Genomic DNA, 23372 nt, shown 5'->3' on the forward strand with positions numbered 1-23372 from the left:
CTTGATGTGCACTGTAACTTGATGTGCACTGTTGATTGAAGGGAAGCACAGATTATGATCGAGATTGAGGCAATTTCCTAAGTGATTGATACAAAAGGGTACATGATAGCATTTATTGATCTTACAGTGCATCCTGAAAGTATTCAGACTCCTTGACTTTTTCCACATTTTGTTTCATTACAGCCTTATTCTAGTTTTTTCCCCCTCAATCTACACACAATACCCCATAATGACAAATCAAATTTATTACAAATAAAAAAACAGATATCACTTTTACACAAGTATTTAGACCCTTGACTCAGTACTTTTTTGAAGCACCTTTGGCAGGGATTACAGCTTCGAGTCTTGGGTATGATGCTACAATGTCATGCTTCAACATATTGATGGTATTGGCCAGGTGATGAGCGGTGCCTGGTTTCCTCCAGACGTGACGCTTGGCATTCAGGCCAAAAGTTCAATCTTGTTTTCATCAGACCAGAAAATCTTGTTTCTCATGGTCAGAGTCCTTTAAGTGCCTTTTGGCAAACTCCAAGCGGGTTGTCATGTGCCTTTTACAAAGGATTGGCTTCCGTCTGGCCACTCTACCATAAAGGCCTGATTGGTGGAGTGCTGCAGAGCTGGTTGTCCTTCTCGAAGGTTCTCCCATCTCCATAGAGGAACTCTGGAGCTCTGTCAGAGTGATCATCAGGTTCTTGGTCACCTCCCTGACCAAGGCCCTTCTCCCCTTGATTGCTCAGTTTGGCTGGGTGGCCAGCACTAGGAAGAGTGTTGGTGGTTCCAAACTTCTTCCATTTAAGAATGATGGAGGACACTGTGTTCTTGGGGACCTTCAATGCTGTGGAAATGTTTTTGTACCCTTCCCAGATTTGTGCCTTGACACAATCCTGTCTACTGACAATTCATTCGACCTGATGGCTTGATTTTTGCTCTGACATGCACTGTCAACTGTGGGACCTTAGACAGGTGGGTGCTTTTCCAAGTCATGTCCAATCAATTGAATTTACCACAGGTGGACTCCAATCAATATGTAGAAAAATCTCAAGGATGGTCAATGGAAACAGGATGCACCTGAGCTCAATTTCTAGTCTTATAGGAAAGGGTCTGAATACTTATGTAAATAAGGTGTTTTTTTGTTTAAAAAAAAAAAATGTTTTCATTTTTGTCATTATGGGGTATTGTGTGTAGATTGATGAGGGAAAAATGTTTATATAAGGCTGTAACAGAAAGTGAAGAGGTCTGAATTATTTTCGAATGCACTGTATTTGTTTTCCAGACACACCGGTCTCTCTGGCAGGGTACGGAAGTGGGATTGTTTTCGAGAAGTTTATTTTTCTCGTTGGTTTGAATTTGCATCACATTTAAGTGTAGACAAGTGCTATTGCCCTACCTTTCTCCTGATCAGCATTCATCACTGTTCTTAAAATGATTAATGAACAAACAAAAAAATCTACTGTTCCAGTGCACTAAGAAAATGGTACATTTTGATAAGTCTAAGATGCAATTTGTTAACAAGTTTCTTTTTTTCCCTAAATGATTGTAAGAGATTCTTATATTTAAATGAAGGTGTTTTTGTCATGATGTTCAATGTTACTCCTCAGGATGACAACTTTCTCTAGGCATTTCTATTTGAACACTTTCTATACTCTGAATAGTGATGTATGTTGTGCTCAGTGGCTACAGTAGGTTGTCCTGAACCATTCCTTCACAACAAACCTTTCCTTCCTAGAAACCAGGATCTACCTTGTCTAAATGAAATGAAGGGGTCATCAGAACACCTGACATAAATGTATAGAAAACGACCTTGGTTAACCTCGTCAGTGTGATGGTTTATCAACAGTAAGTGCCTTCTGTAGCACAGGAGGTTGGTGGCACCTTAATTGGGAGGCACGGGCTCGTGGTAATGGCTGGAGCGGAATAGATGGAATGGTATCAAACACATGGTTTCTATTTGTTTGATGGTATTCCATTTGCTCCGTTCCAGACATTATTATGAGCCGTTCTCACCTCAGCAGCCGCCACTGTTCTGTAGGGTTGGCAAAGTGAAAAATATACTGAACAAAAATATAAACGCAATATGTGAAGTGTTGGTTCCATGTTTCATGAGCTGAAATAAAAGATTCCAGAAATGTTCCATACCAACAAAAAAAGGTTATTTCTCTCTAAATGTTGTGCACAAATTTGTTTACATCGCTGTTAGTGAGCATTTCTCCTATGCCAAGATAATCCATCCACCTGACAGGTGTGGCATATCAGAAGCTGATTAAACAGCATGATTGTTACACAGGTGCACCTTGTGCTGGGCACATTAAAAGGATGTCTCAAGTTTGTGGGAATGTGCAATTGGGATGTTGACTGCAGAAAATGACCACCAGAGCTGTTGCTAGAGAATGTCATGTTAATTTCTCGACCATAAACCTCCTCCAACGTTATTTTAGAGAACTTGGCAGTACGTCCAACCGGCCTTTTTAATAATTTTTTGTATGCTACATGGGCTTAGAGTACTTGTGTAGACATTGTCACTTATTTGTATACGTTGCGTCAGGTGGACAGTCATGCTTGCGCTCTTAAAGCGGTAATCCTTAACTGAAGCTTTAAGTGTTCTCCCTGCCACAGTTTCAGTAAAAAGCTGAGGGATGGGTCTGGAGAAATGCAACCACTCTCAAACCATTGACTACGCTATGGATGTACGGACCATCCATGATATCAAAATGATCGTTTTAACCACGTTTTTTGGCTATACAGTGGTTCTTTAAATGTACTTTGTTTACAAACATTGGAGTAAAACAAGCTTATATTTTGGGTTCTGCTGGGGTATGACAGTTGAACTAAGCTCACGGGGCATTTATACGTTATATTCTTCAAGAATCAATGGGTACATTACTGTACCAAAAACCAGTAGGGGAACACTGAGGGAAGAGGACCATGCTGCTCAACATTCACACCAGTTTCCTCTCTATTGAACATGAATGGAGCTCCACTGAGTAAAGGAATGGTTGTTGAAGTATTGAAGATGCATATAGTTGTCTTTCCTGTTCAGCAGGTACAGGGGATGCATTTGGTTCCATGGAAGGACTCCATGCTGTATAAACTGACTGACCAAGGACCGACAGTAGCACTGTAACAGCTGTTTTTCTACCTTCTTTCCCTTTTGTTTCATTTCCTATTTGATCACTTTACAACAAATCTAGAGCTTTTTGTAAATATTTCAGAATAAATATGTTGTATTATGTCAAACTTCAGTGTGTGCTTTTCCTTGTGTATTTTATGTGCTGCTTTCAGGTTTACATATGGACGCAGTAAACATTATCCCCTAGTGGTGGAATTGTGCAGTGTCTTGGCAAAGAAGATCTTCCATTCAACACACACACTCACACACACACTGTACTGATTGTAACAGCCCAGTCTGTGCAACAACGGCATTCCAGTGCCCAGCAGACATCCAGGCAATACCGGTCTCTTCCCCTGACTCACCCTGACCCACTGTTGTCTCTGTGTTGTGTAAAGGCACGTGGTTGCAGAAAGTATACATCAGCGTGGACGTGAGCTGAGTGGTATGAGGCTGAGGGGGGATTTTCCACCACATGGTGAAAGATGGAAATACCCTGCAGTGTAGACCCCTAGTAATTGGCACCTTGCCTGCCCTTCAGTCTACACCTGCCACAACTACCACCCCTCTCTTAGTTTCTGTGCTGACTTTGCCCTTGACAACACTTGGTTATCGTGAGTCTTTTACAGGATGTGGTGAGCCATCGCCAGTGGGTGGAGTTCGTTGGATGGCGTGACTGCTACTTAGAACTTGATGTCAAGAAAACCAAGGATATGGCTATTGATTTCTGGAGTAGCTCACTGCCTCCAATGCAGGCTGATAGATGGTGAGCCAGTTGATACCGTTGATTGATGTGAATATCTTGGCACTTTCCTTGACAGAAAACGGAGTTTTGAGGCCAATGTGGATGCTATCTGTGCAAAGGGATATCGATGCTTGTTCTTCCTGAGGAAACTCTGCCGTTTCAGAGTGGATAAGATCCTGATCACCATCTTTTACAGATTGTTCATTGATTCCATTTTAACATTCAATATCATCTGCTGTTTTGGTAATCTAACTTAGTAAGAACAGGCTGGATAACATTATGAAAGTAGCAGGATCGTTGGTAGGCAAGGCCGGGCGGCCTTATTTGGGGTCTCAGGGCACCAACCTCCAGAGGGCCCCCAAACATTTAGTCATGAGGCTGAGAGGATATTTTGCCGTGTTAAACTAATTTCCTGCAATTCTACACATTTTGCCATTGCTTATGATGTCTTCATATGTGACCAACCGGCTCGATTTGGTCTTATGTTGCAACATTTCAGATTTGTGTTTTTTTACATTGGATAAAAATAGAGACTCAGAGCTAGAAAATGGTACATCATACACTACAGTTGAGGAACAACGGGAAAGTTATTCTGCTTTGAAAGTTGATAAACCTGTAACCCCACTTTTGAGAAAATTGCGCTTGAATTTTTTTGGTACACCTACTGGAGAGCTTTTCTTTGTCTTCACCCGTTCACCATCGTTCACACCCTCTTAAGCCTTAGCCCCACCCATCTCTTTAAGGATTCACATGTGAGGACGTGCTAAACAGAGTGAGTACAGTAGTGTACTAAAAACCAAAGATTTCAAGACAAAAGGCTGGTTTATATTACGTCTATCGACATGTCCATGTACAGTTGTCGCAGTGACATCATGAACATTGTCGTCCAACATGAAACTTGATGTTGTTGTTATGAAAAAGTATAAACACAAACGTGACAGGCTGCATGTCATCAGCAGCCTGATGGTCCAAAATAGCATAACTGGTGTATTTTAACACCAATAAACCCATTCGTTTAAAAAACTATTTAGTATATGTCAATCTGGAAAACCAGGCAAGTAAAAGCAACTTTCTAAACATTAGCTAACATATAAATATAGCTGACAACATCTTAACATTAGCTCATTTGTATTCATTATTGCAGGAAAATAAACTCACAAGATCATTATTTATAAGTTCATGGTGAGATAATTACAGAAAATAGCTTACGGTTGTGAGCGTGACGAAATAAAAGCAGGGCATTCTACTGGAGAATTTAAAAACTTGGACACTGTCTTGTTGTCCTAACATTATATCCTAATTTGACTTTGGTGCAGGTCATGTTGTTCTTCACATTACCGTCTCACACTATATCAAATAAAATCAAAGTTTATTTGTCACATGCACAGGATACAGACGCTGTAAATGGTACAGTGAAATGGTTACCTGCATAGTGGAGTCTTCTGGTTAGACATGTAGGTAGCTGGTAACGTTACGAACCATAACTCATAACGTTACTGAATCTACAGGTAGCTAAAGCTAACCAAGTAGGCTTAATGTTAGCTAAATCTAACCAAGTTGGTTTAATGTTAGCTTGACAGCTAACATTAGGCTATAACTAGGAATGCAAATGGCTCTGAGATACAAATAATATTACTGTAAGGAGTGTGTACTGGCGGCAGAGAAGTCAGACGCAGAAGAACAAAAACTATGTTTCCAAACCGTGCAGTTTAATAACAAACAAAAAACACCGGAAAACAGAACAATCAAATAATGGGTACATAACCCGACGCACACCAGGACAGACGTGCCCTTGCACTTACAATAAACAATCACCGACAAGGACATAAGGGGGAACAGAGGGTTAAATACACAACATGTAATTGATGGGTTTGGAACCAGGTGTGATGGAAGACAAGACCAAACCAAAGGAAAATGAAAAGAGGATCAGCGATGGCTAGAAGGTCGGTGACTTCGACCGCCGAACGCCGCCCGAACAAGGAGAGGGACCAACTTCGGCGGAAGTTGTGACAATTACTTCACAGATCATACACATAACATTAGCTAGCTTACGGTACACTTTAACTTGTAATGAAAATGACTTTCTGACAAAAATAGAAACCTATAATATCAGAAAATGTAGCTAGTTAGACTCTCTTACCCGTATACATGGATGAACACTTCTCCCTCTCTGTCACAGATGCCATGGTTGCCTTTAGTTTGAAGATGTAATCCGGAGATAGGTGTTTTATACAACAGCCTTTGTGTGTTCTATTTTTGAATCCCTCTGAATATTTGCAATCAAACGCCTGAATTTCTCCTTAGCTATCATACTCTGCTTCCACCAGGCATTCCACTGATTTCAAAACTCTGTCCTCCAGAAAGTGAAGAGTGGAGAGCATTAGCAACATTATCACAGTTCTTCGTGATATCTTTCAAAAAAGCTATATTAGATAGAATTCCCTACATATACTGAGCATCCGAACTCATCTCTCGGCATGTCCAGCCCATCCATTATCTCAGCCAATCATGGCTAGCGAGAAGGTTCCTGACTTTTACTGTGGCTAAACCAACTAAGCTCGTGATATAACAATTTTATTTGTATTTACATATCGCATACAAGTTTGTTTATTTAGGCACATGAAAGTTCACGTTTCAGAAGGCATTTCAGCCAAAAAATGCATTTTGATGTTTACATTCAAATGCCTCCTTTGAAGTAGTGATACACGACATACGCCTAGTTTCCTGAAATGAGTCAAGTATGCTATCTTGGGGACCCCCCAAAAATAAAGAAATACTGTTTATTTTTTTGGGGGGTGGTTAAGGGCTCCCTGGAGCTTGGGCATGTGCCCTGGATGCCCGTTTGGTAATCCGGCCCTGTTGGTAGGAACTTAACTGACCTTTTCTCACCTGTATCAGACACAAGGAATATGCATGGCGCAATCCAAGAGTGACTCCCACCATCCCTTGTTTGATTCATTCTTGTTGTTTCTCTCAAGGTGCAGATATAGACTCCCCAACTTTAAAACAAATTGGTCTAATCGCTTCTTCGTGCCAGCTGCTATCAGCTTTCTCAATAAGCTGTAGTAGTTTCGGTAGTTGTGCACGTACAGTACCTTGCAAAAGTATTCAGACCCCTTGGATTTCTTCACATTTTATTGTTACAAGGTGGGCTTAAAAATTGATTTCATTGTCATTTTTTTGTCAATCTACAACAAAATACTCTGTAATGTCAAAGTGGAAGACAAATTATATGTTTTTAAAGATAAATAAAACATTCAGAACTTTTAAATAAGGTTGTAGCATAAGTATTCAGCCCCTTTGTTTAGGCAAGCATCAATTAGTCCAGGAGTTAAATTTGACTTAACAAATCACATAATAAGTTACATGGACTAACTCTGTGCGGCAGGTAGCCTAGCGGTTAAGAGTGTTGGGCCAGTAACCGAAAGGTTGCTGGTTTGAATCCCTGAGCTGACATGGTGAAAAATCTGTCGATGTGCCCTTGAGCAAGCCACTAAACCCTAATTGCTCTAGGTTCAATAATGGCTGATCCCTGGCTGTGACTTCACTCTCTGAGTGTTTCTCAGGGGGAGTGAGATATGCAAAAAATACAAATTTGACATGATTTTTTTAAGGACTAAACCTTCCTCTGTCCCCCATACATACAACATCTGACAAGGTCCCACCAGTCAAATGTTGAATTTCAAGCACAGATTCAACTACAAAGACCAGGGAGCATTTCAAAGGCCTCATAAAGAAGAACAATGGTACATGGTTAACAATAACAAATCAGACATTGAATATCTCTTTAAGCATGGTCAAGTTAGTAATTATGCTGTGGATTATATATTAAACCACCCAGACACATCAAAGACACAGTCGTCCTTCTGAACTGACTTGCTGGACAGGACTTAAACTGCTCAGGGATGTTACCATGAGGCCGTTGGTGATCTTAAAACAGCTACAGAGTTGTCTGTGATGGTAGAAAACTGAGGATGGATCAACAACATTGTAGTGACTCCACAATAATGAACTAAATGACAGAGTGAAAACAAGAATACAATGCATTTTGTATGCAACAAGGCACTAAAGTAATACTGCAACAAAAAAAACACAACAAAGGAATACTATTTTTGTCCTAAATGCAAAGCCTTACGTTTAGGGCAAATACAACACAACACATCACTGAGTAACTGCCTCCTTATTTTCAAGCTTAGTGGTGGCTGCATCATGGTATAGGAATGCTTGATATCGGCAAATCCTGGGGAGTTTTTCAGGATAAAAACTAACGGGATAGAGCTAAGAACAGAAACAATCCTAGAGGAAAAGCTGCTTCGGTCGGCTTTACACCAGACTGGTAGAAAAATCCACCTTTCAGCAGAACAATAACCTGAAACACAAGGCCAAATCTACACTGGGGTTGCTTACCAAGAAGACCGGAACATTCACTGAGTGGCCAAGTTACAGTTTTGACTTAAATCTCCTTGAAAATGTATGGTAAGACTTGAAAATTGCTGTCTAGCCATGATCCCCAAAATCTTAACAGAGCTTGAAGAATTTTGAAAAGAATAATGGGCAAATATTGCACAATCCAGGTGTGCGAAGCTCTTATAGGCTTACCCAAGAAGACGCACAACTGTAGTCAATGCCAAAGGTGTTTCTAACATATATTAACTCAGGGAGCTGAATACTTATGCAACGATTATATTTCAATTATTTTATTTCTATTGGTTTTTAAAAAATGTTAGAATTTTTCTTCCACTGACATTAGAGTAATTTGTGTAGATTGTTGACCAAAAAAAATACATTTTAATGTGTGTTAATCCCACTTTGTAACACAATAAAATGTGAAGAAATCCAAGGGTCTGAATACTTTTGCAAGGCTCTGTATTATTGCAGTACATGCTATATTGTTTTGTGTATATTTATTGTCATGTGTTCAATGTGTTTTTACTACGTGCCCCCAGGGGATAATAAAGACTGCTCTACTACTGCTCTCAAGCTTGTGTGAGGGAAACCCAGTGAAGAATATACTAAGGGCTTATGACAACCTAGGCCAGGGGTCAGCATTAGGCAGCCCGCAGGCCAAAACCGTTCCGCAAGTAATTTTTTTTGTCTCTCCAAAGTTTTTTGCTAAAAAATATTTTTGTTTTTGATAAAAATAAAAAAAGATTATATTAACAATTAATAAATAATTCAGGAAACCTGTTCCAAGTATTTCCATTAATAAAAAAAGAGACGTGATGGTGTCTCAATGTAATCAAGGTATGAAATTATTGTTATTTTCAAGTACAGTCTCTTTCTGGACTTAATTGTGGTCAATTTGCAGTGTACAAATTATTAGAATTATGTTCTGGACCCCCGACCATCCTGTCTGACAAAAATCGTCCCGTGGCTGAATCTAGTTGCCCTGACCTTTTGAGCCCTGACCTTTTGAGCTTTAGATTTGAGCTATGCAAGTCAACATATTGGAGGGATGCATACGTGCTGATTGGAGTCCCCATGGCCCATATGGAGAATAGGAGTAATAGTAGTAGTAGTAGTAGTAGTAGTAGTAGTAGTAGTAGTAGTAGTAGTAGTAGTAGTAGTAGTAGTAGGCCTACTGACATAGTTTGAGAACAGTATGTTGTATGACCAACTGTAAACTGTGTGGTACAAGGACGTCACTGGGCCTGGGAGAATCACATGGTTGCGTGCCCACCATGTGAGGAGGGATCAAATGTCTTTTCCACCCACAGAGACACACGCATACATTCCATCTCCTTGGACTGTATGTTCCACGTCTACCACTCCCCTCCTAGAATGCTTGCTGATTCTAGACCAGTTGACACAGTGAATGGGCATATAATAAGACAGTGAAAACTGAGCACAGAACAGTCCAAACTGTGGCTGATGGTTTTGAAATACAGCCCAGTTAATCCACTCTCATGCGGATCAAAGGCCAGGTAGAGTGGTTCTTATTTCGCTCCTCAGTTTTAACAGCCGCTGTTCTTGAATAGGCCAGAATCGGTCACTGGGGGCGGGGAGAAGATGTGACATCACAGACTAAGACCAGGTCTGTCCTATGTCCTGGTTGTCAGGGTAAGGTGGGGACAGAACGACCAAAGACAGACAGACTGACTGACTGACAGGGATATACAGAGAACCCTTGTGCTTTTACTGACCACTGATTGACCATTGGCTCGTGGCTACATCCCCAGAGAGGATACAGTTCTTTGGTGAGTATTGAGTTGTTTACTGTGATTTAATTGTAGGAGTGAAGGTCTCATAGGAAAGGCATGGACTAGACTGAAGGGTTACAGAGGTTATGCAGTGTGCTGTCATGTCCCTGGTCAGGCCAGAGCACTGTTAGGCATGCTGAAAATGTCTGATTTCAGCTAACCAACACATGTAACACAGGGCAACAGAGGACTGGGCCTGTAACTTCTGCAAACATAATTGTTATAAAGGATATGCCTTATTTATACCAGAGTACCAGTGGAATAATCTATGTAATAATTATGTAGCATGTAAATACACACAGTTACCCTGGAGTAGTAACTATGCAATGTTAGCCCTTTCGGTGCTACATTTTTCTTAGGACTGTTTAAATCAAACGCGTTTGACGATCAGTCAAATATTTTCAGAGGAGCATTGTACTACTGACGTGTGACCTGAATAATTGCAAACTTGTCATAATCCTCAGTGTTTCTCACATGAGTTATTTAGGACAAGGAGGAGTCAGGTTAGGATGTTGATATTGAAGGGAATGGTTTGATATTGATGTGTGCAGGGGGGTGGGTGAGAGTGTTGTCGTGGTACCAAACGTGAAGAACATACGCATATCCAGGTACTTTCCGCAGGGCCTGGAGTTGTAGGCAAACTCATGGAAAACGGAAAGGAAAACGCTGCACACTGTTGCTCATGCTCCCAGGTGATATTTCTTTACAACAACATTTCAACCCCTAGGTTTTCATCAGGCATCTATATCCCAGGTGGGGGTGGAAGGTCCTATATATAGGGGCAGTACTCAGTGACATCACTTCCTGAAATAGGATGTAAAAACTGTATAACAGTTTCACAATAAACATGCAGTGTATCACAATATATGATCATACACAGGGAATGTGATCAATAATTACAGTAATATGCATACACATACAATATTCAATTAGGATGGGGAAAAAAACACAATTCTGACATTGAAACAATAAAAACTGTAAAAAAAGAATTAAATAAATAAATAATTGGGACATGACCCTGGGGTGGGGGTGTGGCATGCATTGTGTATACATTTGGCCAGGCAGTAAGAGTAACACTACACCCCTGGGTGGGAAGAGGACTGGGATGTCCCAGTTGAAAGCACACAGCGTGCTGTGCCACAGAGGAATTTGTAGCCCTTTCGGTGCTGTGCAATTCTGGAAAGCAATGTAAAGGACAAAAATAGAATGTCTGCCAACACTCCTGTCCCTTTTCAGTCTCCATGGCAAAAATATTCATCCTTCAATGAAATTGTAATGTTTTTAACCTTTGAGCATTGAAAATCACTTCCCTAAAGGTTTTGTTATAATCTATAATTATCTTTTACAAATAATTTGTGTCACAAGTGTTCTTTAAATCCACCCCAGCTATTTGTTCAGAGTATTCCGGCCTATGTAAGTACCTAGCTACTTAGAAAACAACAGCCCCAGAATTCCCATGTGAATCAATTTCTAGAATTTGAATAGTATGAAAACTGGTTGATTTTGAACACTTCTCTGCCCATCATCTCAGACACCCAGAACCAAATCCCACATGCATTAGTCTGTTACGAGAGACCATCATTTAGGGTCAGGGAAGTAAATAACAGATTAAGAATGAAAAGGGAATATTTATAAACAATGGAGAAAAGTTTATATTTTGTTTACTGATTGACAGTCAAACTAACCACATGAGACATTTATAAGTTTGATTCTTTAAGAGTCAATTGCTATATCATTCATTGAAAAGTACAGCAATGGATTTAGGCCTACAAATCCCAGATTGCCCATTGTTCACATATTTTTTCTCTCACAGGCCTCATGCTCAGAAGCCAGCTAAAGTGAAGAAGGGCCAGAATGGAATAAATAGAAGGGTATCAAACATATGGAAACCACATGTTTGACTCAGCTCCATTTATTCCATTCCAGCCATTACAATGAGCCCGTCCTGGTGGCTTCGCCTCTCCCTGTCTGGTATTAAATAATACAAGTCTAAACGAGGCGTGAAAACATCCTTATAAAAACATTGACTGTTGTAGCCCAAACGGCCTCCAGAAAGCGCTAATATTCCATAAACCACGTACAATGAATAATAGCGCCATCTCCCGGCAGGTTGGGCAATGACCGTTAGAGGGGGGAGTGTCTCTGACTGTAGCCATCCATAATCTTTGTGTGGCCGAAAAGTTGTTTGAGCAAATCGCAGCCTGTTGAAGACCTGGATCTGACTAAACGACAGCTTGGGCGCGCGTTTTGGGTGGTTATGGTGAGACATGATAACAAAACTGTTGAATCCAGCTTATGCCACTGAAAGAAAGTTTGACAAATAGTGTAAAGGATTTAACGCCGGTCCTTTGACTTGCGCACACATGTATGTAGTGTGTCTTCTCCAGTGCAACAATGTTCAGATACCGCACGTGTGCGCTTTGTTACAACAATAATACTGGCTTTGGCAAGTACTGTACATGCTCGTGTGGTGTGCATTGGTGGTTTCACACTTCAAACTAACCAACCACTCTTCGTTCTTTCTCCTCTGCGTTCTCTCAAATTTCACAGAATATTTCGTGGGCTATCAACGGAACAGCGTGTGAGCTCCAGAAACCGAACATGACTGAAAATGGCCTTGGGCACAGGGTGCTTAACATGGACACCATGAACCCGAATGTAAAGCGGGTTGAGTATGCTGTCCGTGGTCCAATCGTGCAACGCGCAGTGCAGATTGAAAAGGAGCTCAAAGAGGTACAGTGTGTGTACTGTTGGACAGAGATCGAGATTTGCAATAACACATAACTTCACTTCATTGGTCCTGATGCTGATTTCACAATCGAAGCTTTTGAGCATGTGGCTGGCCTTTTTCTTGAGAAAGAGGACAGCCCCGTGACATGGAGCAAATGACCAGCTGTCAGTGGGAAGTTGCCCATTAACCAACCTAATGTAGCAGGTGTAAAATAAACTTTGCCGTAAACCATGATCGACTGGGATGAGTAAAGATTAAAAGTTAAAACCCACTGGTTTCCTCAGAAGCGTCACTTACACTCTGAATGAGTTGGGACATAGGCTATGTCAGACTTTCAGTCAACCTATTTACTAACTTTTAATGCATTGAGTGTGCACAAACACTGTCAAACAGTATAGAGCTGTGTGATGATAGTGCACTTTGGTGACATTGGTGATCCTATGATAAGTGCCATTCTTTCCTTAGAGAACACACGAGTATGCAAAGGATACTGATCTGCAAAGGATACTGATCTTTCAGGGACTGCCCTGAAACTAATGCTCACTCTTTTGGAGAAGCTGACCCTGAACCACAACATTGTTTTAAAGGCAGTAGTCTCCTAAAGCAGTGGTGTCCAACCCTTTTCTGGTACTGTACCACCAACTGATTTTTGCTTTGCCTGGAGAATCACTGAAGTATGAGTGATGATTGGCTGAGAGAAATTGATGATAAAAAGATTGTGGTAGTGTTTTTTTTTGGACTTCATTGCTGCTTTTGACATTATCGACCATAGTCTGCTGCTGGAAAAACGTATGTGTAATAGCTTTACTGTAGTAGCTATATTGTGGATAAAGAGTTACCTGTCTAACAGAACACAGAGGGTGTTCTTTAATGGAAGCCTCTCCAATATAATCCAGGTAGAATCAGGAATTCCCCAGGGCAGCTGTCTATGACCCTTACTTTTTACAGTCTTTACTAATTACATTTGAGTAAAGCCAGTGTATCTATGTATGCGGATGACTCAACACTACACATGTCAGCTACTACAGTGAGTGAAATCAATGCAACACTTAACAAAGAGCTGCAGTTAGTTTCAGAATGGGCGGCAAGGAATAAGTTAGTCCTAAATATAACAAAAAACTAAAAGCATTGTATTTGGGACAAATCATTCACTAAACCACAAACCTCAACTAAATCTTGTAATAAATAATGTGGAAATTGAGCAAGTTGAGGTGACCAAACTGCTTGGAGTAACCCTGGAATGTAAACTGTCATGGTCAAACATGTTGATACAACAGTAGCTAAGATGGGGGAGAAGTCTGTCCATAATTTAAGCACTGCTCTGCCTTTTTAACAACACTATCAACAAGGCAGGTCCTACAGGCCCTAGTTTTGTCGCACCTGGACTACTGTTCAATTGTGTGGTCAGGTGCCACAAAGAGGGACCTCGGAAAATTACAATTGGCTCAGAATAGGGCAGCACGGCTGGCCCTTAAATGTACACAGAGAGCTAACATTAATATTAGTGGAGGAGAGATTGACTTCATCACCACTTGTTTTTGTAAGAAGTGTTGACATGCTGAATGCACTGAGCTGTCTGTTTAAACTACTAGCACACAGCTCGACACGAATGCATACCCCATAAGACATGCCACCAGAGGTCTCTTCACAGTCCCCAAATCAAGAACAGACTATGGGAGGTGCACAGTACTACATAGAGCCATGACTACATGGAACTCTATTCCACATCAGGTAACTGATGCAAGCAGTAGAATCTGATTTTAAAAAACAGATTAAAAAATACACCTTATGGAACAGCGGGGACTGTGAAGAGACACACACACGTACACACGGATGTTATATTGTAGATATGTGGCAGTACAGTAGAGTAGTGGCCTGAGGGAACACACTTAATGTGTTGTGAAAAGTGTTATGAAATGTAATGTGATGTAATACTTTCAATTGTATATAGTTGCCTTAATGTTGCTGGACCCAAGGAAGAGTAGCTGCTGCCTTGGCAGGAACTAATGGACCCCAGGAAGAGTAGCTGCTGCCTTGGCAGGAACTAATGGGGATCCTTAATAAATACAAATACCCCTGAAGTACCCCCTCATGTACATTTTACCAGAAGGTCTATTGTCTCAAGTCTTTTCAAGTACCTTCCTGGATAGGTCATGTACCCCCTGGGGTCTTAGTTGTTCACTCCTAAGGCCTGAGGTGGGGATGGTTACCAAACCAAAGTGGATTGATTCAGAGTACAATTGAGTATACTCCACCCTCCCTCTCTTTTGTCTGTGAATTGGCTCCTTCACTTGGGCTAGTCTGAAGCCATGTGGAGCATTTCACTGGGCACTGTGCCAACAGCTAAACCCTGTCGAGCAGGTTCCCATTGTGACATCACTGCCCCTATGCTTCTTAGATTGGACTAAGGTCAGTCTGGTTTGAAGTGGAATGGCTGATACATTCACCCCAGACTGGTCAGTCATTTATTCCTAGGCTGCATCCAAAGACTGGCATACAGGGAATGGGTTTTGAATTTTATAGCCGACTTTCCAGTTACTTTTTCCAGAAAAAAATGCAAATTTCATAAATCTGAAGTATTAAGTCAATATAATTGGGCCAATTTGTTTGGTCAGTGCTATCCGGAATCCTTGGGACATTCCTACCTTAACCCTTACCGAACCTTAACCCCTACCATTACCCCTACCATTACCGAACCTTAACCCCTACCATTAGCCTAACCCTTACCGAACCTTAACCCCTACCATTACCCTAACCCTTACCGAACCTTAACCTCTACCATTACCCTAACCCTTACCGAACCTTAACCCCTACCATTAGCCTAACCCTTACTGAACCTTAACCCCTACCATTACCCTAACCCTTAACCTCTACCATTACCCTAACCCTTACCGAACCTTAACCCCTACCATTACCCTAACCCTTACCGAACCTTAACCTCTACCATTACCCTTACCGAACCTTAACCCCTACCATTACCCTAACCCTTACCGAACCTTAACCCCTACAATTAGCCTAACCCTTACCGAACCTTAACCCCTACCATTACCCTAAACCTTACCGAACCTTAACCTCTACCATTACCCTTACCGAACCTTAACCCCTACCATTACCCTAACCCTTACCGAACCTTAACCTCTACCATTTACCCTAACCCTTACCGAACCTTAACGCCTACCATTACCCTAACCCTTACCGAACCTTAACCATTACCTTAACCATTTTAAATTTCAACTTCAAGGATTCCGAATAGCACAGACCAATTTGTTTTGGGGCTAGCTAGTTGCTATGCCTGTGTGTCTGGTTGGCACAACAAGGGTCTTTTCATGATGGTGATCAATGAGAGTGCTTAGTTTAGCCTCAATGAGGTTTCTATGGCGACCTACCTCTATTCCCAGGCTTTGCTGTGAAGAACTGAAAATAACATTTTATCAAATGCCCTTATCCAGAGTGTCTCACAGCAAGAGCACATAACAAGGGGATTAAAGGACAGCATACAAATGTCTGGCACGGGTGTATGCCACTTTTGACACATTTGTCTAAAACTTGCAATTCATGCATTTCACTGATAAAGCTATAGTGAATAGAGTTGTGTCCTGGTCTCAATTGGCCGGTCCAGAGCCCTGTTGTCAGTGCCTGGTGCTGAACAGGAGAACACAGAGCTGACCGGGGGGGGGCAGTTCTCACACAGTGAACAGCACACTCATTGTTCGACTCAAGCGAGGGATGAGACCAAGAAGGGAAGAGCTTTGCGTCCCTTCTCAGACCTTCCCGGTCAGATCAGACCTGTATGGTAGTTAGAATGAGGTGAATCAGAGTAGGTTAACATAATAGGGATGTTGACTTAGTAAAATTATTCAATGGAAAGAGACCAGAAACAATGAACAGCCAGATAACAGCCTGTTTCTGTTACTTAACTGAAACAATGGAAATGAAAACAAATTTTTTTACATACCGTGGTTGCCATAACATTGAAGAACTCCGACGGCGCATGATTCATTCTGAGAATCGCCCCTCACCAAAAGATAACTTTCTATGCTCTGTAGTCTACCCAGGCCCTGATCTCCCCTCTGTAACCCCTGTGCCAGGCTGACTCTGTGCCAGGCTAACTCTGTGCCAGGCCTAATCTATACAGAACCAGGGGGCACAGGGCTGCTAATGAGAGAGAAGGACTGGCATGGGGGATTGGGACTGTGCGATGAGGGAATGAACCAGTCTGATTTGATTTACATGCAGCCAATGTCAGCTGATCTGAAAGGAATGAACAGCTGATATTTCATCATGCATGTGTCGTGTGTCCCGTTCTAAGAATCCTGAGAAGTGTTTTGGATGTGAAACTCAAGTTATTTAAAGAGCCAATCAATAACAAAAAGTCTGTTTTGGTAAAAGGCTGAGGGATGGGCTTGGAGAATTTTAACCACTCTCAAATGTATAGAAAGAGCTATGGATACAAGGACTAACCGTTGATGATATCAACATTAGTGTTTAACCATGTTTTGAGGCTATACAGTGTTTACATTTACAATGTTTACAAACATTGGAGTAAAACAAGCTTATATTTTGGGTTCTGATGGGGTACAACAGTTGAACTAAGCTCATTAGGCAAGTCCAAAAATGTATGTAGCTGCAGATTTCCCCTTTAAATGATTATTACTGGTGGTTTTTGATTGTGGTTGTGTGGCATTCAGCTCCGGTGTCTTTCTCTGTTTGTAAAATGGAATACCTGCTGTCCCTGCCTGAGCACACTGATGTCCCAGCAGTACAAACACAGCTGGGTGTCCCCCTCTCCCTTCCATTTTGATTGGCAGAAATCATGAGACGCCCCCTGATATTGACCTACAGGAGGAAAGCAGGAAGGTATCCTGTGGGTTTAGGTTTCAGTTGGGGGAACGGAAAGAGTGCCTGTTTAGCCCAGGACACATTCCCATACCAAGATGGCTGATGTGAAGACAGAGCACTCAGACAGTAAATGCAGCATAGACGTCACATAGGCTTTCTTTTACCTTTTAATATTAGGTTATGTAGTGTGTAGCTTTGATGACACCTCAGGGTACTACAAAAGTTAAAAGAAAGTTAAACTCCAAATCCCACTAATCCAGATGCTGCACAGTAAAACCATAGGGGGATGTATTCAGGGGCTTATCACATTACGCTGTTCAATGACTACTAGGTCTACCACATCTACCAGGCTATGCAAAGAACATGTTGTCATTGTCACGTTACACTGTTTCCACTCTAGGTCTTGTCCATCTAGTTTCTTGTATTGGCTACAAGCCTGAATGTTGTTTATCAAGCCTTTGCATTGCAGATGATATGCTCCCTGTTGTAAGTATTTTTTTTACCAGTATCATGGGTTTGAATTAAATTATGATTAGAAGAACTGCAGAGGGCTATGGAGTAGGCTTGAGCAGGGACAGAATGACAGGGAGAAAAAAGAGTGGGCGAGAGGCATCGGCATAGCAACAGCCCTATTGTTGACCCAGATCTCTCCTGCCCTCCCCAGTCTACACACAGTGGGAGTATCACAGCTGTCTCCAGTCCCTCTCTTTAACATGCTGTTGTTGACCCAGATCTCTCCTGCCCTCCCCAGTCTACACACAGTGGGAGTATCACAGCTGTCTCCAGTCCCTCTCTTTAACATGCTGTTGTTGACCCAGATCTCTCCTGCCCTCCCCAGTCTACACACAGTGGGAGTATCACAGCTGTCTCCAGTCCCTCTCTTTAACATGCTGTTGTTGACCCAGATCTCTCCTGCCCTCCCCAGTCTACACACAGTGGGAGTATCACAGCTGTCTCCAGTCCCTCTCTTTAACATGCTGTTGTTGACCCAGATCTCTCCTGCCCTCCCCAGTCTACACACAGTGGGAGTATCACAGCTGTCTCCAGTCCCTCTCTTTAACATGCTGTTGTTGACCCAGATCTCTCCTGCCCTCCCCAGTCTACACACAGTGGGAGTATCACAGCTGTCTCCAGTCCCTCTCTTTAACATGCTGTTGTTGACCCAGATCTCTCCTGCCCTCCCCAGTCTACACACAGTGGGAGTATCACAGCTGTCTCCAGTCCCTCTCTTTAACATGCTGTTGTTGACCCAGATCTCTCCTGCCCTCCCCAGTCTACACACAGTGGGAGTATCACAGCTGTCTCCAGTCCCTCTCTTTAACATGCTGTTGTTGACCCAGATCTCTCCTGCCCTCCCCAGTCTACACACAGTGGGAGTATCACAGCTGTCTCCAGTCCCTCTCTTTGACATGCTGTTGTTGACCCAGATCTCTCCTGCCCTCCCCAGTCTACACACAGTGGGAGTATCACAGCTGTCTCCAGTCCCTCTCTTTAACATGCTGTTGGCTTCCGGGATTATACAAAGTCCAATGGTTGACTTGGCAGGGATTTTAAACAAAGTTTAGAGTTGTCATGCTCATAGAGGTTGGCGCGTAAGTATTACTATTGGGGAATGTCATGCACTAAATTTGACTGTTGTTTAATTATCCCTATAACCATATCTGTGTAATAACTGCAACTCTGTCTGTTTCTGCAGGGGGTTGAGAAGCCTTTTACAGAGGTCATCAAGGCCAACATTGGTGATGCGCATGCCATGGGCCAGAAACCAATCACATTTCTCCGACAGGTCTGTTAATTGTTGTTCTAAAGCTGTGGTGTATTTTATATGGAAGTGTCCCATTATTATTATAGATGACTATTTACAATACATTACTACAACTTCTCTGTTCCCATCAGGTTGTAGCGCTCTGCGCCTACCCAGATCTCCTAGAAGACGACAAGTTTCCAGAGGACGCTAAAAATAGAGCACGGCGCATCCTTCAGGCCTGTGGAGGGGGAAGTATAGGTGAAATAACTCTTACTGTAGGCAGGCAGTGTGTAAAAAAAAATAAAAAAATAAACACCGTTTGTTAAATATCCATTGAACTTTTATCTATTTCAGGTGCATACAGTGTTAGTCCAGGCATTGAGATCGTACGACAGGATGTGGCTAAATACATTGAGAAGCGGGACGGTGGCATCCCCAGTAACTCTGACAACATCTACCTCTCCACCGGGGCCAGTGATGCCATAGTGGTAAGACTGATGATGGCAGTAGTACTGAGTTCTTGACTTGTGCTCGCGTGACTAAAATGCTGATTACAACCAACTCTTTTAACTATTTACTGGATTAGTAGATCATCTCTCAATGCTGAATCGGATCTTACGGGACATGACTCTCCCCTTCCGTCCCTTCTATCTCTCTTTCTCTTTCTCTTTCTCTTTCTCTCTCTCTATAGACCATGCTAAAGTTGTTGACGTCAGGCGAGGGGAAGAACCGTACAGGGGTGATGATCTCCATCCCTCAGTACCCCCTCTACTCTGCTGCTCTGGCTGAGCTGGCGGCTGTCCAGATCAGCTACTACCTGGACGAGGACAAGTGCTGGAGCCTGGACATCGGTGAGCTAAGGAGGGCTGTGAAGGCAGCCAGGGAGCACTGTAACCCCCGCGCCCTCTGCATTATCAACCCTGGCAACCCCACAGGTATGTGGACACACGTTTAGGGATCTGACTCTCTTATTTTTAGACCATCTCTGTTCTGTTTAGAGAACTCTTGTCACCCTTCACTGTGATAGGTCAAGTCCAGAGCAGGCAGTGCATTGAAGATGTGATCCGATTCGCTGCTGAGGAGCGCCTTTTCCTTATGGCTGATGAGGTAATTTAGTAATAATACAATCTCTTCTACCTGATCTTACCCTTTCTCCCCCTTCTCTAAGGTTTGTCTTCCAGACAAGATATTCAATACGTATCACTTCCTCCCTCTGTGGATACCAGGTGTACCAGGATAACGTGTATGCGGAGGGTTGCCAGTTCCACTCCTTTAAGAAGGTTCTGTTTGAGATGGGACCAGAGTACTCCAGTGTTGTGGAGCTGGCCTCCTTCCACTCCACCTCCAAATGCTTCATGGGAGAGTAAGTCTGTAGCTACACACCACGTATTCTCACAGATGGTGACTGACATAACTTGGCTCTACTAGGAAAAACGAACTTGACACGTCGTACGGTATGTGAATCAAGTATGCCAGTTACTGTACCATATGAATGTGTGTGTTCCTGTCGTACAGGTGTGGTTTCAGAGGAGGGTACATGGAGGTGGTTAACATGGACCCTGAGGTGAAGTTGCAGCTGACTAAGCTGGTGTCTGTGCGGCTGTGCCCCCCCATCCCTGGGCAGGCCCTACTGGACATCGTGGTCAATCCCCCTCAGCCTGACGAGCCTTCCTACGCCACCTTCATCAAGGTCAGCATACACATGACGTGGATGTTAAGTTAGGATTCAGCCCTAAATGTCACGTTAATATTATTACAGTGTAACAGGTGCTGTTCAGTAAAAATGTATGTACATTGTGTCACAATTTGTTCGTATTATCCTGACCTCTGACCTCTAAACAGGAGCGTACTGCCAACCTGGATATCCTGGCTGAGAAGGCCAAGATGACAGAGCAGGTCCTCAACACGGTTCCAGGGATCCACTGTAACCCTGTCCAGGGAGCCATGTACACCTTCCCCCGCCTCTCACTGCCAGAGAAAGCCATCAACGCAGCAAAGGTATGTCTTTCCCTCCCCCTCTTTCACCCTCCCTCTCTGTTAAATGATCTCTCTTTTCCCTGCCTGTTTCTGATGCTCAGTTGTCTGATTCTTCCTATTCCAATCCCTTCTGTGTTGTTGTTATTCAACCTTCTTTACCTCTGTGTAGGAGAAAGGCCAGGCTCCAGACATGTTCTACTGTATGAAGCTGCTGGAGGAGACTGGTATCTGCCTGGTTCCAGGTAGCGGCTTCGGGCAGAGAGATGGAACCTACCATTTCAGGTTAGACTGGTCGCCTATCTAGCCTGGGTACCAGTCTGTTTAGCTATCATTCCACTCCTTGTCATGTCAAATATGTTTTTCATGGCAAAGAGTGGAATGATAGCTAAACAGACTGGTACCCTGCCCCCAGTGATGTTCATGCTAAGAAAACACCCATTTTTTTCTCTATCACAATCTCTTTCTTTCTCTGTGTAGGATGACCATCTTACCTGCAACTGAAAAGCTGAAGGTTGTATTGGAAAAGATCAGGGAGTTTCATAAGCGGTTCACAGAGGAGTTCTCATAACCCCACTCACCTTCACCTCCCCTCCTCTTCCCATTCTGGTCTGTAACAAAACCCCACCCCTCTTCCCAGTCCGGTCTGGTCTGTAACAAAACCCCACCCCTCTTCCCAGTCCGGTCTGTAACAAAACCCCACCCCTCTTCCCAGTCCGGTCTGGTCTGTAACAAAACCCCACCCCTCTTCCCAGTCCGGTCTGGTCTGTAACAAAACCCCACCCCTCTTCCCAGTCCAGTCTGTAACAAAACCCCACCCCTCTTCCCAGTCCAGTATGTAACAAAACCCCACCCCTCTTCCCAGTCCAGTCTGTAACAAAACCCCACCCCTCTTCCCAGTCCGGTCTGTAACAAAACCCCACCCCTCTTTCCAGTCCGGTCTGGTCTGTAACAAAACCCCACCCCTCTTTCCAGTCCGGTCTGGTCTGTAACAAAACCCCACCCCTCTTCCCAGTCCAGTCTGGTCTGTAACAAAACCCCACCCCTCTTCCCAGTCCAGCCTGGTCTGTAACAAAACCCCACCCCTCTTCCCAGTCCAGTCTGTAACAAAACCCCACCCCTCTTCCCAGTCCAGTCTGTAACAAAACCCCACCCCTCTTTCCAGTCCAGTCTGTAACAAAACCCCACCCCTCTTCCCAGTCCAGTCTGTAACAAAACCCCACCCCTCTTCCCAGTCCAGTCTGTAACAAAACCCCACCCCTCTTCCCAGTCCAGTCTGTAACAAAACCCCACCCCTCTTCCCAGTCCGGTCTGGTCTGTAACAAAACCCCACCCCTCTTCCCAGTCCGGTCTGTAACAAAACCCCACCCCTCTTCCCAGTCCGGTCTGTAACAAAACCCTACCTTCCTCCTCAGAAACTGGATGGAGAGATGGTGAAAATATCAAACTGAAAGAGTGCCAGTGTGTTACCAACACACCTCCTGTTTGAGACTCTCCCCTCTAGTGTCCGAAACTTGACATTAAAAGAGGAACAATGTGTTAAGAAACTGCACTTTTTAGCATGGTACCTGGCACGCTGTTCTGTTTCAGCTCATTGTTTAAATTGTGTCAGACAGCATCTGCACAGTGTACATATGTGATAATGTTTTAGTCATTTTCAGTTCATGACTATAACTGATTTTGTCAGTTGAGGGTTTTACTTGTTCTGCCAGTTATTTTACAGCCTATCTAGTTTTACAGGTTATACAGCTACATTATGATCAGTCGTACTAATATCAGTAAATAGTTGGCAGTGGTGTGCTTTTCTTGCATGCCAGAGGGAGTGCAATGGATGTTCTGTTGAAAAGGATACTGTGAACTACTGTGTACGATGAACAGTCTGAATGTAGTTACAGTATTTAATAACTATGTTGATTTTATCTTGAATTGTAAAAATATAAATTAAAGTGTCATTTCTATGTCTTGGTTTGCTCATGCCTTGTCTGTGCACCAGACCAGTGTGGGAAGCTGAAAGTACTTCTACAAAAAAA

The 23372-nt window shown here is 42.8% G+C and overlaps 1 protein-coding gene across 3 annotated transcripts; it reads left to right on the plus strand.

The window, feature by feature from the left end:
* Window positions 1–9746: 9746 nt before the first annotated feature.
* Window positions 9747–23300, plus strand: si:ch211-217a12.1 (alanine aminotransferase 2-like). 3 transcript variants are annotated; one of them, XR_003867159.1, is made up of 13 exons: window positions 12197–12311; window positions 12602–12784; window positions 19318–19407; window positions 19518–19626; window positions 19723–19856; window positions 20060–20303; window positions 20396–20475; window positions 20595–20731; window positions 20884–21058; window positions 21211–21366; window positions 21515–21627; window positions 21823–21991; window positions 22067–23300. XR_003867159.1 is itself a non-coding variant. In XM_029694485.1 (12 exons), the coding sequence occupies exons 2-12, from the start codon at window positions 12653–12655 to the stop codon at window positions 21911–21913; spliced, it is 1461 nt and encodes a 486-aa protein (XP_029550345.1). In that variant the 5' UTR covers window positions 9747–10048; window positions 12602–12652; the 3' UTR covers window positions 21914–23300. The 3 variants fall into 3 exon arrangements, 2 of the variants coding, with proteins under 2 accessions (XP_029550345.1, XP_029550334.1); XM_029694485.1 differs by lacking the exon at window positions 12197–12311 and adding an exon at window positions 9747–10048 and having other exon boundaries at window positions 21823–23300; XM_029694474.1 differs by having other exon boundaries at window positions 21823–23300.
* Window positions 23301–23372: the final 72 nt, after the last annotated feature.

Source organism: Salmo trutta, chromosome 2, assembly GCF_901001165.1.
Source record: "Salmo trutta chromosome 2, fSalTru1.1, whole genome shotgun sequence".
In the NCBI taxonomy this organism is placed as follows: domain Eukaryota; kingdom Metazoa; phylum Chordata; class Actinopteri; order Salmoniformes; family Salmonidae; genus Salmo; species Salmo trutta.